The 17,789-nt window shown below is 49.1% G+C and overlaps 1 protein-coding gene across 2 annotated transcripts; it reads left to right on the top strand.

Moving 5' to 3' along the window:
• Positions 1-1,226: 1,226 nt before the first annotated feature.
• On the top strand, positions 1,227-17,014 carry GFUS (GDP-L-fucose synthase). Of its 2 annotated transcripts, XM_066623811.1 has the most exons (11): positions 1,227-1,342; positions 4,440-4,596; positions 4,872-4,986; positions 7,909-8,037; positions 8,903-8,976; positions 10,258-10,391; positions 10,576-10,640; positions 12,150-12,216; positions 13,492-13,571; positions 14,539-14,638; positions 15,670-17,014. In XM_066623811.1, exons 2-11 carry the CDS (start codon positions 4,451-4,453, stop codon positions 15,723-15,725), a joined length of 966 nt encoding a protein of 321 aa, XP_066479908.1. In that variant the 5' UTR covers positions 1,227-1,342; positions 4,440-4,450; the 3' UTR covers positions 15,726-17,014. The 2 variants fall into 2 exon arrangements, with proteins under 2 accessions (XP_066479908.1, XP_066479907.1); XM_066623810.1 differs by lacking the exons at positions 13,492-13,571; positions 14,539-14,638 and having other exon boundaries at positions 1,260-1,342.
• The last annotated feature ends 775 nt before the right edge of the window (positions 17,015-17,789 follow it).

Here is a 17,789-nt window from a genome sequence, read left to right as displayed (position 1 = left end):
ATGGGGCTTATGTAAGTTAGGACATATTCAACTTTCCAGCACCAAGGTAAGGGCACTGCAGCTCTGAGGTAAGGGAACAAACATTCCCTTACCTTGAGGAGGCCTCTGTGACTGCCCCCCAACTGCAGGATGCAGCACATGCCCCACTGGTACAGCTGTGTCAGTGCTGAAAAGTTGGTTGGGGTTTGGGCCTAAGCCAGGTAAGTGTATATGGAAGAGCTGCCCAAGGCGGCAATCTTTAACTGCCCACTTACCTGTGCGTAAGTTTCACAGAACATAAAGGGATTTACTTCTAAATAAATATGCCTGGGATCATGCAATTATTTGCACACAAAAAAACATGGCAGGTTTTTAGAACAAGCTGTTGTGATTCCTTTTAATATCTAGTACAGTAGTTCTCAAATGTTTAGCACTGGGACCCACTTTTTTAGAATGAGAATCTGTCAGGACCCACTGGAAGTGATTTCATGACCGGAAGTGACATCATCAAGTAGGAAAATTTTTAACAATCCTAGGCTGCAATCCTACCCATACTTAACCAGGAGTAAGAACCACTGACTGTCAGCCCAATCCTATGCATGTCTGCTCAGAAGTAAGACCCATCAGAGTCAATGGGGCTTACTCCCAAGAAAGTGTGGATAGGAATGAGCTGTCACACTGTTAAAGGCATTTACACAGTAGCCTGTTAAAAACACAGATCTGTAACATTACCCCAGATGCAGTCACATCCCATGGGGTAGCATCAAGTCTGATATATTAAGAACAGAATACTGAAATGAACGGGGACCCACCTGAATTTGACTCGCGACCCACCTGGTGGGTCCCGACACACAGTTTAAGAAACACCAATAAGAACCTGAGAGAAACAGATGTTTCTGAGTCAGGAACACAGGTGGCAGGAAGCACTGGGGGAGAAACAGTCCCCAATGGGCTCCAGAGGTGGTGGTTGGTCTGACTTGACTGGTGCTGAATGAAAGGAGGCAGCCACGGGGGGCACCGAGAGATGCCCTTCCCTTCCCTTCCCTTCCTTCTTCCCAGTCCTGCTGCCGCGCATCTCAGAGGGCGCGCGGGGGCCTTCCTCTTCTGCTTCTTCTTCATCATCATCATCACCCCCCCCCCCGCGGGCTGCTCCCGGGAGCCCCGCGCTCCCTGCGGCCGCGGCCCCGGCGCTGTCCAGTCGGCGCCCGCCAGGCTGGACGGTCCGGGAGGCTCTGCCGCTCCCGCTCCCTCGGCCGGGCCGGGACTGCATTTCCCAGGGAGCGCCGGAGGGGCGGCAGCGCGCACAGTCTCCGCCCGCCCGCTGCCTCCGGTGCGGAAGGAGGAGCAGGAGAGCCCCGCGCAGGTACGTGGCGCTCTGCACGTGCTCAGGGGCTCTGCGCCCTCGCCCAGGGAGGGGGGCATGAGCTGCACCTGCTGCAGGGCAGAGCCGGCCCTCTCCGGGGCGCCTCCTCCGGCTCCGGCTCAGCTCCCCGTCCCGGGCACGGACGCCGCACAGCCTGCTGGCGAAGGATGCTCGCGGCGGCCCCGGGGACGCCCTGCGGAGCGAGCGGCTCCTCGGAGCCGGGCTGGCGGAGAGGGCCGCGGTGCAGCGCCAGCCTCGCCCCGAGGAGAAGGCGCCTGGCGGTGGAGCAGCGCCGGGCCGGGAGTGGCTTGGCGGGGCGCGGAGGCAAGAAGACCCTCCAGCCCAGCCTCCTCCGCCTCCCAGGGGCTTCGGGGCCTGCGTCCCGGCCTCTGCGCCTGGCCTCTGCCTTGCGCACGCCTGCCGTGGCTGGCAACCCGTGGCGGACTTTTCCTCCGGAAATTAGACCAGGCCCCTCTTGAAGGCGCCCAGGCAAGACCCCATCACCACTTCCTGTGGCAAGGAGTTCCACAGGCTAATCACATGCTGGGTAGAGTCCCAGGAACTGCGTTTGCCAGGAAGCAGCACCTCTGCTAAGACCCTCCTGCATTGGTGCCACTGAGGACCGTCGGTGGCCCTCGCACCCATCGCTCTCCTGGACACGCACATCTCTCTCAAAGGGGGTGCCGCTGGAGGGCAACTCCAGCTCCAAGGCGATTTTCCCCTCACCCCAGTCAGTGTCCCAGCCACCCCGGGGGGCTGCACACATCTTCACCAGCAGCAGCACTGGCACAAGTCTGAACAGCCAGGTCGGGAGTGGGGGTTGGGATACAGGCTGTGCTGCTACTGTGTCCAGTCCCCCCTCCCCTCCCCTCCCCTCCCCGGCCCCATCCACCTCCCAGACTGCCCCTGCCCAGAAACACCCCTTTCCCACCCCTGGGACACGTCCCACCACCTCTCCCCCCCCACCTGCTTCCGCCAGCATTGGGTTCAGCATGTCACATCCTTGCATGCTTGAGACATACAAAATTATGCAGGGGATGGACAGAATGGATAGGGAGATGCTCTTTACACTCTCACATAATACCAGAACCAGGGGACATCCACTCAAATTGAGTGCTGGGAGGGTTAGGACAGACAAAAGAAAATATTTCTTTACTCAGCATGTGGTCGGTCTGTGGAACTCCTTGCCACAGGATGTGGTGATGGCATCTGGCCTGGACGCCTTTAAAAGGGGACTGGACAAGTTTCTGGAGGAAAAATCCATTACAGGTTACAAGCCATGACACGTATGTGCAACCTCCTGATTTTAGAAATGGGCTATGTCAGAAGGCCAGATGCAAGGGAGGGCACTAGGATGAGGTCTCTTGTTATCTGGTGTGCTCCCTGGGGCATTTGGTGGGCCGCTGTGAGATACAGGAAGCTGGACTAGATGGGCCTCTGGCCTGCTCCAGTGGGGCTGTTCTTATGTTCTTAACTACAATTCCCAGGAAGCCTTGCAGGTCTCTTGTTATCTGGTGTGCTCCCTGGGGCATTTGGTGGGCCGCTGTGAGATACAGGAAGCTGGACTAGATGGGCCTATGGCCTGAGCCAGTGGGGCTGTTCTTATGTTCTTATATCTAGAGCCCTCAAAACACAGCAGATTCACCCTGAAATGGTAGGGGAAGCTATTTTGTGCTTTTTTCTTTACTTTCTACTTGTTTTTACTGTGGTCTCCTGGTGACTGCAGGAACAGGGATACAGGGGAGATTCCTGTATAGCAGAAATGTATGATGAGTTGTCTGGTGAAGATAGTTTAGTGGAAATTTTTTTTTATTGCAGAGACATATCAACTATGAACCAAAATAGATTGACAAATCTGACTGGACTGTACTGAATAGGAATATTTGAAAAAGATCAATTTTGATAGTCATTGACAAATTTGCAGAGGCTTGAAAACAGAAACTGTAATATTATTCATTACTGCAACAGACCAATATGTAGGTATAAGATTTTCACCTTTTTTTAAAAAAAAAGTACATTAATGTAATTAAAAAGGATTAATCTATTACTTTGTTCCTTTTTTTATACTGTAATATTTAATTTTTTTTAACTTGCATGATTATATATATGAAGTTCATCAAAGAAAAATTTCACTATTTGCGTTTCTTTTCTGACCATTAATATTATTCATTTCAGTTCATGATTATTGCAGAAAGCAGTCTGTCATATAGAGGAGGGGCGTGTAAAAAAATGATCCGCCTCAGGTGTCAGATACATTAGGTACACCACTCAGTATGCCATACTGATGCTTTCTTCTTTGGACCTCTTGCTGAGTTTGTTTCACGCATTTGTACCTTCCTCTTCAACCAGCAGGCTCTGCAAGTGGCTTACAGGGAATCATTCAATGAATGGGACATTGTTAAGGGAAGGTAGACCTGCCTCTCTGGCTTTTACTCCTGTTTCTTGCAAGGCACTTAGTGGTACTGTGGCTGTTGTGAGAGGGAAGGTGTACAATTGAGCTTGAAAGCCCTGGAAGTTTTCTTCTCAAGTCCAACATCACTGTCAGCAGCAAACATGTTGTGAAATATGAAAAAAATGTATTTACAGAACACTTCCAGGGCAGTGTGGTCTTACCTTGAAAAGTAGGCTAATGGGCTTTGCTAGGACTGGCTAGAATAGGATGGGGAATGGTGCTGATGGGTGGGAATGGGTGCTGTGGCCAGACCTGTTTGCATCTTGCAAGTTCTTAAGGAGCTTCTGTACTTTGGATCCTACAAACAGGGCATGCACAAAGGTAGCTTCAGTGGTAAACCCTGAGAATTGATTCATCCAGCCAAGAACATTCCAGAGACACAGAGTGCTAGAATTGGAAGGGTCCTTGGAGGTCATCTGATCCAACCCTCTGCTTAATGCAGGCATCTGCAGCAGCATCCCTGACTGTTGACTGTCCAGCTTTTATATAGAAACTTCCAGTGAAGTAGGACCCAAAATTTCAGAAAGCAGACTGTTCTAGGGCAGTTGTAAGGACAATGGGTGCTGTGACCATTGGAAACGTCCTCTATAAATGCCATGTATTCGTATACCAGGGTAATCAGTGCTTTTTATCTTTCCCCAACAGATCTTATCAACATGACTGAGCTGCAAAAGCCACAGCGCATCTTGGTGACCGGCGGCACAGGGCTAGTGGGAAGAGCCATCAAGCAGGTGGTATCAGATGGGGGAGGACGGCCCAATGAGGAGTGGATTTTCGTGTCGTCCAAGGATGCCGACCTGACGTGAGTGAATTCTCCATGAGCTTTGTCTGCTGGGGCATATTTCTGAGTAAGGATGGGGTCCTGGGAATGTCTGTGTCCGGTGGGGCAGTGTGATCACACTGGACTGTGGGGTAGCCAAGCAATTAGTTAAACTAGATAGACAGTTGGAGGATCTGCACAAGGCAGGAGAGAAACTGAAGAACTCACACAGAGTTTAGTGTGAGCGTCACTAGATTATGGGGTGCTTGGGGGGGATGTTGTACCACTCCACCTTGGTGTCCTCTTCTTTCCTTCAGGAATGCTGCAGAGACCAAAGCCCTCTTTGAGAAACACAAGCCTACCCATGTCATTCACTTGGCTGCTATGGTGGGTGGGCTCTTCCGGAATCTCAAGTACAATCTGGATTTCTGGGTAAGGCCTCCTTCTCATCAACTCCTTCTTGAAATGTCTCTTCCTGTAGCGGGGCAACCACCACCCTGAAGACTGGCAGGTCTGCAAACACACACCCATGCACACACGGAATCCATCTGTACAGATGGACAGCAAATTATGCAGACTTTTCCTACCCACTAAAACAGACGCAGGAGATGATTGAAATCCTGGAGGGTATTTAAAGCAAAAACAATAGAAGTCTATTCAATTAATTATGTTTCTGTCCTGTCCTGCTTGCACGGAACTCCTACTTCTTGCTTACTGCTTCCACGGCAGTGTACGTGTCTCTTCCCTGTGCTGCACTTTATACTCACAAACAGCCCTGTGAGGTAGGGTAGGCTGTTTCAGGGCCAAGGTCAGTCAGTGAACTTTATGGGTGAGTGCGATTTGAACCCATGTCATTCCAGTCCTAACCCAAGACTAGCCACTAGTTATGCTGACCTTATAAACAAATAATTTCTGGTGTAACTGTAGGGGACACACAAGCCCCTTTCTGGACCTGTCCCCTTCCATAGACCAGGGAGGGGGTTTCCATAGCACCGGTTGCCTTTGTGTGTACTTGAGTGGCTGCTGGTTATAGTGTTTTTCCTCCCTAAGGAATTGGGACATTAAAATACTATACCGAAAAATAAAATGCCAGTTAGTTCAGCATGTATAGTTCTCCATCCACACAGACTCGCTGTGTGTGCTTTCTTTCTGAACTCATATGAATTGTGATAGAATTTGAATTTTTTTAAAGAATAAAAATTGATGTGTTGGCAGGAGAAGAGGTTTGAGTTGTGGCTTATGGCTAGAGGAAAAAATGACTGTAATGAGGGCAACAGACCTGCTTTTTTGCTTGTTAGTGGAAGCTGAGATTCTACTGAGTCAGCCCCTGTTGTCAGAGTGTCAATTTTCACATGTACTTCTGCATGTGTAGCAAACCATGTGCACTTGCAAACAAGTCCCAGAGCCTGCCTGAGTCAGTGGGACATGGATGGGGAGCGAGCCACAGTTCTCCCTCGCAGGCCCTGTGAGTTGTACTGGGCCACCTACTTCCCTGGTTCCCCCAGCCTGATGGATCTGGCACTTGTTCACAGGTAACCCCCGGGGTTGAAAACAAGAGCCTTGCCTTTCGATCGGCTACAGTCCTGCGGGCTGCTTGAACAGGCTGCTTTTTGAAAAATCAGTTTTATATGCTGCAGCAGTGAAACCGGACAGGCTCAACATTAGAAATTATTAGGAAAGGAATGGAAAGGAAAGGAATGGAAGAGAAAACAGCTGTTGTTGTGATGCTGTGATACAAGTTGGTGGTTGTACCACATTTATAACGTTGCTTGCAGTCTTAGTTGTGCTGTTGTAAAAAGGATGTAACAGAGCAGGTTCTGCAGAACAAAGGAGTCCCAGGAAAAGGCCACTGAAGCAATCCTGGTCCATTTGTCTCTCTCTGTGGCAATGAGTTCTGCAAGTTGTGTATGTGTGTTCTGTGAAGTGTGTGGGTTCTCTTTAAACCTGGGATCTTGTCCTGTTTGGGGAAACAACCATAAGCTTTTGCATTCTGAAAAGGGGGCTGAACAGGAGGATTCTGGGGCAGATCTGTGAGGTGGAGATCATGTTTCCCCACCTTACGGAAGTCTGTGAAAATGCCCTCCCCCCCTCATTTTGCCACCTTCCATGTTTTTCTGAATGACGCCTTTTGCCATTGCTCCAAGAGGTTAATTCCTTGTTCCTGGCAACAGCCGATTCTACTCCCTCTCCTCTCTCTCTCCTGGATGCAAACGGGTTCAGCAACTTATAGATGTGCACACAGCAGGTTGTATTGCCCTGTCCTGGTGGGGGTTTGTTTGCTTTGAGTACAGGCCATGTGCAATAATCTGCAGCCAAGTCATCCTTAATGCAACACTCAACTGCGGACTGGTAGAAGAAATTGAAGTCCCAGCATGCCTTGCTGCACTTGTGGTGCCTCTGCCGGGATTGTTTAGGGGCATGTCACTCTTGCTGGCTGCACTGCCAGGCTCTCAGCCGTGTGCCAGGTGAGAGGGTGGCAAGCTGGCCAGACTGTAAGGATGCCCCACATTTGCAACACAGGCATTTTCTGCTTCACTGTCTGGCTGTCTGCCCACTTAGGGGGCTGCATGGTTGATGTTTCTTGCCACTCTGTCGTGTGTCTATCCCGAGGGTGCCTTCAGCAGTCTGGTTTTATACCAGTCTGGATGGGTATAGGAGGAAATACTGTCTAATGCAGCTTTGGTATCACACAGGAACCAGTTTCGGTGTGGATCACCCAAAGTTACAAACTAGACATAACACTGGTATAACTTACTGTTTGCACGTCTGCCTTAAGAAGCAGAACACGAGGATGTCTCATTCTCACAGCAAAAGATGTGAGTGGGGTTGAAATTTTGTCCTGCTTGAAAAATATTTTAAAAAATACAGTGGGAAAGTGCCATGGGGTGACCGACTTGTATCAAGCAGAAGCTGCTTTGGACTTCAGATCAGCTTTTTTTCCAGTTTCAGAACAGAAGCCTCTGAAAGCTATTTCTGGTTTTTGAAGGCAACCTCAAGCAGCCTCATTCACCACCGGGGGGGGGGGGAGTGTACCTAAGACTCCATCCCAAATTATGAATAAAAAGCTGTTTGACTATAGAGGTGGCCATTATAACTGTTTGTTTGAAAGTGTGATATTTTAGCATTGCTGTAGATCTGGACTTGTTTCGCACGTTGGGAGGCAACGTTTTGTTGGGTAATGAAAGTTGAGAGGCTTTGTGATGAGTAATTTGTTCACCTCTGGACTCTGGTCCTACATATCCTACAGAGGAAGTGTACAGATTAAGGAGGACCAATTAGCAGCCTGCCAGGAGCCATGTGACAGAGCCTGGAGTCTTTTCTTTGCCTAATTCCCATCTCTCCTTTCTCACACAGCGGAGGAATGTACACATCAATGACAACGTCCTACACTCCGCGTATGAGGTGGGCGTTCACAAAGTGGTATCCTGCCTTTCCACGTGCATATTCCCTGACAAGACCACCTACCCCATTGATGAGACCATGGTAAGGGCCACTTCCTGCATCCTTGCCAGCCTTGAGTTGGGTTCACACGACTATAGAAGCATCGCCGGTCACTTCTTTATGTGTATTCCAGTGTTGCCGTTTACTGGTGGCGCCCAGGGCTCAGCTCACACGGTGTGCCGTCATGTACCTCTCACAGAGTGGCTCGTGCAGGGGCTTGGTCAACCAGCTCCTTCCCATGGCCTATTTATTCATTTGCCAATGAGAGAATAGCAGTTGGGGCCTGCGGAAGAAAATGGAACGCCTGCTCGGTGATCTTTGGGGTTGTGTGTACCAAAATAAATTAACTTTTAAAATTGAAATTTTGTGCCACAAAGCTTGCATTTTGCAGTCTGTATGAAGAGATTTTACTCTCTCTCTCTCTCTCTCTCTCTCTCTCTCTCTCTCTCTCTCTCTCACACACACACACACACACACACACACACACACACACACACACACACGTTCATTTGGAAAGAATGAACGTGTGAGGGGGATCGCACTGGTAAAACCTAGACATGTTCATTTGAAGGGAGTACACTCTCCCCCGACATTCAGACGAATGGGTGCAGGTTTGAGGTGCAGCCTGCCACCTCTATGCTTCCCTTCCCAGTCAACCTTTTTTCTACACAAAGATCGTATGAAGAAGCTGTTGCCTTTTTTGTGTATTTCATTTCTTTCTTTGCTCTGGAGTTGTCTGAGTTCCCTCTTCTTCTGCCCCTCCTTGGCGATTTCTTCTGTCTTTTTTCACATAGGATTGTGGTGCTCTTTGTGCCCTCCCTATCTCTCTTCTCAGACGTCAAGCTCTACCTCAAGAGTCTGCTTCATCTTCTATTCACAAATGTGCTTAACATTCTTCCTTTCCCAGATCCACAACGGACCACCTCACAACTCCAACTTTGGATATTCTTATGCAAAGAGAATGATAGATGTTCAGAACAGGTACACCCCTTTCGCTCCTTCTGCATCCCTCTCTGAAAAGTGGCATCACATCTTGTTCTGCATATTTCAAGCCAGGTTTTTTTTTGGGGGGGGGGGGGGTTAGAGCCACATATCTTGCATGCGGGTACAGTCCCTGGCATTACTACTTAAAAAGATTGGGTCATAAACCAGCATTTCTCTACATTTGTCCACCTCCATAGCTGGAGGTGGTGAAGTCCACCACTTCACATGGTCCACACGCTGGAGCGCTGCCTGCCAAGCCTACTGTTGCTTGTCACATTGCATTGCTGTTCTCATTGCCAGGCAGTGGTGGTCCCGTGTGTGCCACAAGACAGCACCTCGAGGGCAGGAGGTCTGGTCTAGAGGGTAGAGCCTCCATTTGCCTGAAGATTAACATCCACAAGGTCGCCAGTTCGAGGCCACCGGCACTGTGCGACCTTGAAGCAGCTGGCAAGCTGCAGCTGAGCTGTTCCATCTGCTCGGAGCGTGGGAGGATGGAGGCCAGAATGTTAAACCAGATCGGAGTGTAACAGCTCGAATGTGGTGGTTCTTGAAAGAGAGAACCTTCTTTCAATTTGTAAAAATTCCTGCGTGGATTTAATAAGCCTGCCTATGTAAACCGCCTTGAATAAAGTCTTGAATAAAGATCAAGAAAGGCGGTATATAAATACTGTATATTATTATATTATTATTACTACCGGTGGTATGAGTCCCACCGGTTGAGAAACAATGTCTTAGATGGTGGAAGAGACCCCTCTCTGCCCAAGACCCTGGGGAGATGCTGCTAGTCAGAGCAGTCAGTGCTGGGCTGTAGGGGCCAGTGGTCTGCCTTGGTCTAATTAAAACAGATTCATATGTGTTTGTGCCACTGTTGCTATTAAAGGCTTTATTAGAGGCTTGGTGGTTTTTATTGATATGTCCTTGTTCTTCTAAGAAAATTCCTCAGATACCATCTGTGTATTTTCTAAATAAATAGAGTGATATAATAGATATTCATGGGAAAATAGCAATTGGGACTTAAGGGGGAAAAGGAGCACTTGTGATCTTGTAGGGTTGCATGTTCCAAAAAGCAATTTATTTCTTAAAAAAAATCAGAATTATGTGGTTCTTCTGGTTGCTCTGGATGGGGGAATCCTGATTAGACTTAAAATATGCTCTCCTGTACCCAGCACCCGAGTGCCACAGCAGGGGCAGTGCCCCAGATACTGGGCTGAGTGGAAGGTAAGGCTGTTTTCCGCTGTGAAGTAAGCCTCTTCTCACTCTCTCTCATTCTTTCCCCAGGGGCTATTTCGAGCAGTATGGGTGCCGCTTCACTGCTGTCATTCCCACCAACGTCTTTGGGCCTCACGACAACTACAACATTGAGGATGGGCATGTGCTACCAGGCCTCATCCACAAAGTGTACCTGGCAAAGCGTAAGTGTGGCCAAGAGCCACCTGCCACTGAAGGAGTGTCTGAGAAAGTGGCCTGTTGCATGTGGCATTGCATTTAATTGAACAAGTGACTTATTAAGAAGGTAGCAGTCACCCGGGCGGGGTAGAGCAGGGGGCGAGAAGAGGATGTCTTCTGTATCTGCCCTTTTTCTCCATTGTCTTGTAGAAAATGGCACTGCCCTTACTGTTTGGGGGACAGGAAAGCCCAGGAGACAATTCATTTACTCTCTGGTAAGCTTGGGAGCTGAGATGCAAAAATGGGAGTAGCAGACAGTCGGGGGGGGGGGCGCGGAGAGGCTGGGGAATAGAATGCATATCCACCTGCAAAGTACACAGATGGGAACAGTTGTGGCCCAGGGTACAGTCTGTGGCATAGAAGGAAAGATGGTGTTGTCTGGATCTTTTCCCACCACTACAGTACCAGTACAGCAATAAAGGCAGCTGTTCATTTTATTTATAGTATAATTTCCCAGTTTTCTGCTTGTTTTATCCTTGCAACAACCTGTGTGAGAGAGAGAGAGACCAAGAGAGAGTGATTTGCCCAAGGCCGCCCAGTAAGCCAGGAATGCAACTTGGTACAAAGGGGTGTGGTTTGACCTCACCAGCTCCATATATGAGATTGCAGGGCTGGGAAAGGCTCTTCTGGTCAGGACTGCAGTGGCTGCTTGAACTGCCACTTGAGGGGCATTGCTATGCTAAAGGTTTAAAGCCGATTTGCTGTACCTTCCATCCTGCCAGGGCACCCTGGGAACAACACTTCTGTGAGGAAGGCTAGCAGATCTCTAGCAGAGAGTTCTCTCAAAATCTCTTTACCAAGATCTCTTTACCAAGCTGTAATCCCCAGGGTTCTTGGGGAAGTGGTGGAGGTTAAGGTGGTATGAAACCACTGTATGTTTATGGCACAGATATGCCTCACTGCTGAGTAAAGATGTCTCTGAAGCTGAAGATGGGTGCAGCGTAGTGGCAAAGGGCTACTGGCTTGACTTTAGACTTTAGCTAGTGATACTGACCTGCCTTCCAGGGTGATTGTACCTGAACATCAACAGCTGCCATTGGTCTGCCTGGTTGGCAGGGGCTTTCCAGGGTTTCAGAAAAGGCCCTTTCCCAGCTCTTTCTGGAAATAGCAGTGACTGAACCTGGGACTGCCTGCATGCCAAGCAGGAACCACCACTGAGCTATTGCTCTCTTGTCGCAGGATTGCAACAAGATGTGCATAATGTCAAGTTTTATGAGCACTCCAGTGGATGTGTTTTGAGTGCACCAACTCCAGGGTGTCAAGCGGGATCTAGCTCTGTCCTACTTGGAGCAGCTGTTGGGGACTGACCCTGGGATCTTCTGCGTGCAAAGCAGAGTGTGCTACACTGAATTGGGCAGCTGAGGTCCTGCTAGGCAGTATTGAACTAGAGGGACCAACCAAGTACAAGGCAGCTCTCTCTGCACTTCTTGGTCTGCGTCCTGGGCCTGCCTGGGCCCGTATTCTCCATCCTAAGCCTCTGTGGGGCCCTGGGTAAGGAAAGCTCTTTCCCATTACCTGCCTCCAGCACCTGTGTGTGGTGGGGGTGCTCTGCCAGTGAGCTGTGTGCCCTCGACACAACCTGACCACACTGGGAGACAAGCAGGAGGTGACACGACTTGCAGCTTGCGGGTGCCTTGGAGATGGCACGCCCCACCCACTCACATAGGGCTCTTCCTCTTGTCCCACAAGAAAGGAGACAGGTGTCTGTTCTCTTGTACGCACAGGATTTGGCACGGCTGTTCCTCTGGGTCTTGAGGGAGTATGACGAGGTGGAGCCAATCATCTTGTCAGGTAAGACTGATTCCCTCCAGTTCTGCCTTGGCACATAATGGCATCAGGGGACTTAGCCCCAGAAACTGGTCTGAATGCCCAGTCTCTGCCTTAGACCATGAGAAGGAAGTGGCCAGTGCAGCTCCAAAGCCTCAGAATCCTGTGTTCAAATCCCGTTTGGGTCTGGCCATCTACCCCAAAACTGGCAGCACTGGCTTCTACCCCTTCACCCCACATTCTTCCCCACTGTCTTTCCTTCCTCCAGCCCTTGCCCTCCTTCTGCTTTTCCTTTATTCTTCCATTCCACCCTCTGATTTTGAAGGCCCCACAGACTATGGGCTGCTGCCTCAGTTGCAGTTTCTTAGCAAGAAGAAAGGAAAGCAGGCTTAGGAGATGCCAGCGTCCGGCTCGCCCCCCAGCGTTTGGGCATTCGTACTGCTGTCTTTGCAGGCATGGAGACTGTTCTGTTGGGATCAGGCAGAGCAGTCTGGAGTAGAAGGGCCAGCTGGTTTCTAGGGACATTGACGACCCTTCGGGGTTAGGGGAACGGGCAGCTGTGCTTCTCTGAGATTAGTCATTCTTTTCTCATAGTAGCAATAATAGATTTATATGGAGCTGTCTGGGTGTGCAGAGCACTTCTCATTTATGACATTGATGTCATAAACAGCCTTGTCGAGCCTCACAACAGCCTTGTAGAGGAGGGAAGTATCATTGTGCCTGTACTGCAGGTGGAAAGGCTGAGTGAGGCTTTCATGGCCAGAATATCCAATAATCCAGTCAAAACTGTGAGACATTTTATTGGACCGTGGCCTTCAAGCCCAGACACTTTTAATTGGACTATTGGAAAGGCTGAGGTTGGGAAGCTTGCCTCAGGCCACCTGTCCATGGCAGAGGTGGCATTCATAGTGGTAAAGTCTTGATTGGCTCTTTCACCTCTGCGTGCCACCAGCTGGCTCTCTGTTCCATTCTGTTGTGCAAGAAGATGACCCAGTTGGGCCATCTTTCCTGCACATAAGCAGACCCGGTCATTCTTAACCGGTCCTTCCGCTCCCTCCCACCACCTTACATAATGTTTCTTCCCGTTTGCCCTCCAATGTCTTGTCTCCAAAGCTTCAGAAGGCGTCAGAAAACCCTACCCCCAAATAATGAAAACATCTTTTCCAGACGGCAAGAATTCACTGCAGTCAAGGAAATTGCATGGGAGGGACAGCAGTGGATCTGGTTCAGGGGAGCAGTTGTTACCCTCTGGGCTTGTCTGATGAAATGTGATTGTTTCACTTGGCTCTGTCTGCTTAGTTGGAGAAGAGGATGAAGTCTCCATCCGGGAAGCCGCCGAGTGCATTGTGGGAGCCATGGGCTTCCAGGGTGAAGTCCTTGTATCTTTGTGAATGATTTCCAAGGCACAAGCACAAAGTGCTGTACAACTCCTACCTCACCTGTTACTTTGAGGTACCCTTTTTACACCCCCACTGCCATTCTTCTGTCAGCCTATTAGTTGCCTTGGTCCTCAAAAATTGTAAGCCATGTGCAATCCATAAGGAAAAGAAATCCAAAAGTCAAAGACTGGCTGTAATGACTCCAGGTAGCAAGCAGGCTTTCAGAATTCCTTTTCGGGCTGGGTGTTGAGCAAAACCAGTTGAGGACAGGGGAGCGGGAGAGGCTCGACCGCCATGCCCTGTCTTTAAATCTGCAGTTCTAAATTATCTTAAAATTGAAATACAGGACAAGATGTAATTCACTTGACCTTATAGGACAAGCTTCAGGCTGCGCTGGAGCAAAGAGACAATCAGGCTGTTCCCCCGTTTTTTGTACAACTAAAATCTGGCAGTTAGTTGGTTCTGTCTCCAGTCCAGCACTAAGCTGAACACATGAGGCTCTTGCAAGGTGAAGAGCAGAAGGAAAGAGAATGTGACTGTCTTTGTTTCTATCTGCCTTAACCCTGGAGAGCTGTTCCCAGTCAGCAGAAACAATCCTAGGCTAGGAACATAGAAAGCTGCCACCTGCTGAGTCTCTCTCGCTCAGCACTCAGGACCCTTGGGCCATCTAGTTGTCAGCACTGACTCGCAGTTTCAGATGGGAATTATTCTCTGCGCTACCAGCAGAGAGATGCTGTCAGGGAATGAACCTGAGAACCTTCTGCATGCAAAGCCACTGAGCCTGTGTCGCCTCCTCTATGCAGACTGGACTGGGTCTGGCACAGCCTCACATGTTCATATGGCAGAAGGGTTGGTCTCTGCATCAGTTTTGTAGGCTCTCAGTAACTAGGACTGGTCTTGGCATGAACTTTCCTGCAGGTTTCAGGCAGGGTCAGAGTTTCTTTCCTTAACCCCAGCACCTCCCCAGTTTGACACAACAAAGTCCGATGGGCAGTTCAAGAAAACAGCCAGCAACAGCAAGCTGAAGAAATACCTACCTGATTTCAAGTTTACACCATTCAGCCAAGGTGAGAAATGCTCAAGGTCTGCTGGTTGCAGCCCACATCATATAGGAAGTGCTGCTTCTGCTGGGTTAAGCCAGTGGTCCATCTGCACCAACAACCAGTAGCTCTCCAGGGTCTTGGGCTCTTTGCAGCTCTGCCACATGAGGTGCTTGAACTCAAGAAAGCAGAGGGGGCATCTAGGGCTTTGTATGAGCCAGCAAGCCCTTCTCTAGTATCTTTTATGCTGTCCCTTATTGATCATATTGTGACATTCTCAGGTTATCCAGTGATGCCAGCTGTTGCCTTGGTTGCACTGTAACAAGCAATAGCTTCTAAGGTGCCATGTATTCTCCTATCTGGAATGGGAAAACTGCAAATGGAGTCAGCTCTGCCAGTCAGTCTGTGACAAGAGAAGGAAAAGAAACCCTAAAGAATGCCCCTTGAATGTCTGGCAGCTTCCTGACCTGCACTGGGGTCGAAAGGAGACGTGCCAGGGTAAAGACTGCTTTTAGTCATGTTGGCAGGAAAAATACAAGCATGCCAGGGCCAAAGACATGATTAAAGTTGCAGCCAGTTTGGCCCTCACTGTGTTAGGCCTTGTCTGCCCATTGTTAAGCTTAGCTCTGCAGAAGTGAGGCTTACAAATGTACTTTCTTAAAGCCGAGATCCTCTAGTAGCCTTTTTTAGTACTGAATGGAAAACTCTGTGACATTCCCAGTGTAAACAGAGAATGCTACTGCTACTGAATGACTTTTGTCACATGTAGTGACAACCACTACAACTTGTTTGTTATTGCCTTGCTCTTCCTCCAAGGAGCTCAGAGCAGTAAGCTTACTTCTCCCCAACCCCATTTATCCCCTGAGAAAGAGCAGCTGGTCCAAGGTCACCCTGAAGTGTGCTTCATGGCTGAGAGGAGAGTTGACCCAGTTCAACACTGTAGCACTGGCAATGTACCAGCTCTGTTACCTTCCACCATTTGGGGGAAGGTTAGATAACATGGATTCTTGGGGGCCCACAACTTGTTGTCTCTACGTTTCTCTCTCTGTCTTCTGCAGCTGTGAAGGAAACTTGCGACTGGTTCTGTAGCAACTATGACACTGCCAGGAAATGACACCAGGGAATAGGACAACCAAACAGAAGCCATTGCTGCTGTCCTCAACGTTGCATCAAACTCAGGTCTTTCTTTGTGCTGGATCAAAGAACAAGAATAAATGGGGCATTTTAGGCTCTGGAAGAGAAAATAAGTAGCACTTTTCCTGAAGCAGAGGTAACGACTCTTTAAAAATAGCACCATCTGTGCATTTAGGGGATGTGGTGGTGGCACTCAAACTTTCCTCTTGGAAACAAACAGGCTCTCACCAAGCTGTTTTTGAGGCGCCGTCAGTCATGGCTTAGAGATAGTGTGATAAATGCTCTCTCCAGCTGTGTTCATATAGCAAGCCCAGCTATGCTCTTCCATCCTGTCACCCCATCAGTACCCTTTTGTGAGAGGTTGCTCCTTGAGTCACCTTCCATTTGCAGGAGGTGTTTCCTGTAGCAAGGCTCACTCTGCAGATAAAATCTGAGGTTACCTCTAAGAGGAAATTGAACTTTGGTTTCCTAAGATCTCAGGTAGAGACATGAGCTTGTCTCACCTTCAGCATCCTGACAGGGACAGTCCTGGAAAAGGTTGTTGCTCCTACCAGGAAGACAAAAAAAGGGGTGCACCCTTCCTCCCCTCCGGAGAGAACCCACTTACTAGGATTTCCTTAGCACAAAAGCTGGTTGCAACAGGAATGTCTGGTCAAATCCAGCTCTCCTGCACACATCAAAGACTTTGTTAGCCACAGGTGACCTCTAGAGAGTGAAGGGCAATAGCTCCCCGCTCTGACTGAAACAGGATGGAGTTATTAAATGAAATAAAATCTTACCCAGACTTTTCCTAGGTGAGGTTCTGTTTGCCTCCAGGATTCAGAGTGGTGTGACAGTAACACAGGTAGCTCTGCAAGGGCTGGAAGATGTGCGCTTACCCCCTTTTCACAGGGGTTCAAGCTCCCACATCCTACTTCCATCAACAGGAAACCTGGCTCAGCCCCCTGCACCTTCCCTCATCCATGATCAGTACTGTACCTAGGTGTGAGCAAAACTCAGATGTTTTCTGCCTAGCCCATTGGGTGCCCAGGACGAGGCTCCCTTGCCACCTGTCGATGCACATCTCCAGTTAAGTCTTTCTAGTAGTTACACAGTTTCTTGCTGTTCCAGTTCCTGGCTGTACCAGCTGACTAAAGCAAGCCAATGTGATGTTACTTTCCTAGTAGGTTAAAAGGTTTATGTTCATCACAGTACTTGTCTCCAGGTGGTAGCCATCTCCAATGCTGCTGCAGCTTCTCCCTTTTTCCTTCAGCTGCTACCGTGTTTCCCCAAAAAATAAGACGCTGTCTTATATATTTTTTTTGGCTTGAAAAAACATACTAGGTCATTTTTGGGGTAGGTCTTTTTTTAATGTACAACAATCCAGTCATTCATGTACAAAAATATCTTACAAAAATATGGTCTCAGCACCCAGGAGGATGCCTGCCTGCCTACTCAGAAGTCAGTCCCTTTATAGTTAATGGGACTTACTCCCTGGAAGGTGTGGAGAGCCTCAGAGCCCAGTAGGCAGGGTTGCCTCGCTTGCTGCTTCCTGCCTCAGCATCCTCTGCCCAAGGCAGCACAGCAGGCACTTTCTAGGTGGCGGGCACAGAGTGTAGTGTTCCTGGTCACATTTTCCACCCCCCCCCCCCACCCAAGGATCCCAGTCCTGGCCCTGATCACAACTAGGTCTTGTATTTCAGCAGTTCTCAAAAAATACACTAGGTCTTATTGTCGGGAAAACACAGTATTGAGCAACACCTGTCTGAGAAACTACCATGCGATTAACCACTTCAAGAATGGACTTTTTTCCCTAAACCATCATGTACATATACATGTACATCATGGATGGAGCAGGCAGCAAATTGGGGTTGCAGAGAACAGATTAAAACTTCACCTGCTTCAAGCAGCACTCATCCATCATCATTGTGGGGCTAGAATTTTGTAAATTTGCTTGCATAGTTTTTGATTCAACTATAACCTTTCATTGATGTTTAGAGGCACAAAGGAGCGTGCCAAGAGAGCAGTCAGCACTTCTTGACAGGTTCCAAGCCCTAACCCCCCC

This window comes from Tiliqua scincoides, chromosome 4, assembly GCF_035046505.1.
Source record: "Tiliqua scincoides isolate rTilSci1 chromosome 4, rTilSci1.hap2, whole genome shotgun sequence".
Classification (NCBI taxonomy): Eukaryota; Metazoa; Chordata; class Lepidosauria; order Squamata; family Scincidae; genus Tiliqua; species Tiliqua scincoides.
The sequence above is the reverse complement of the archived record's forward strand: the minus strand, read 5'-3'. Positions and strand labels throughout refer to the sequence as shown.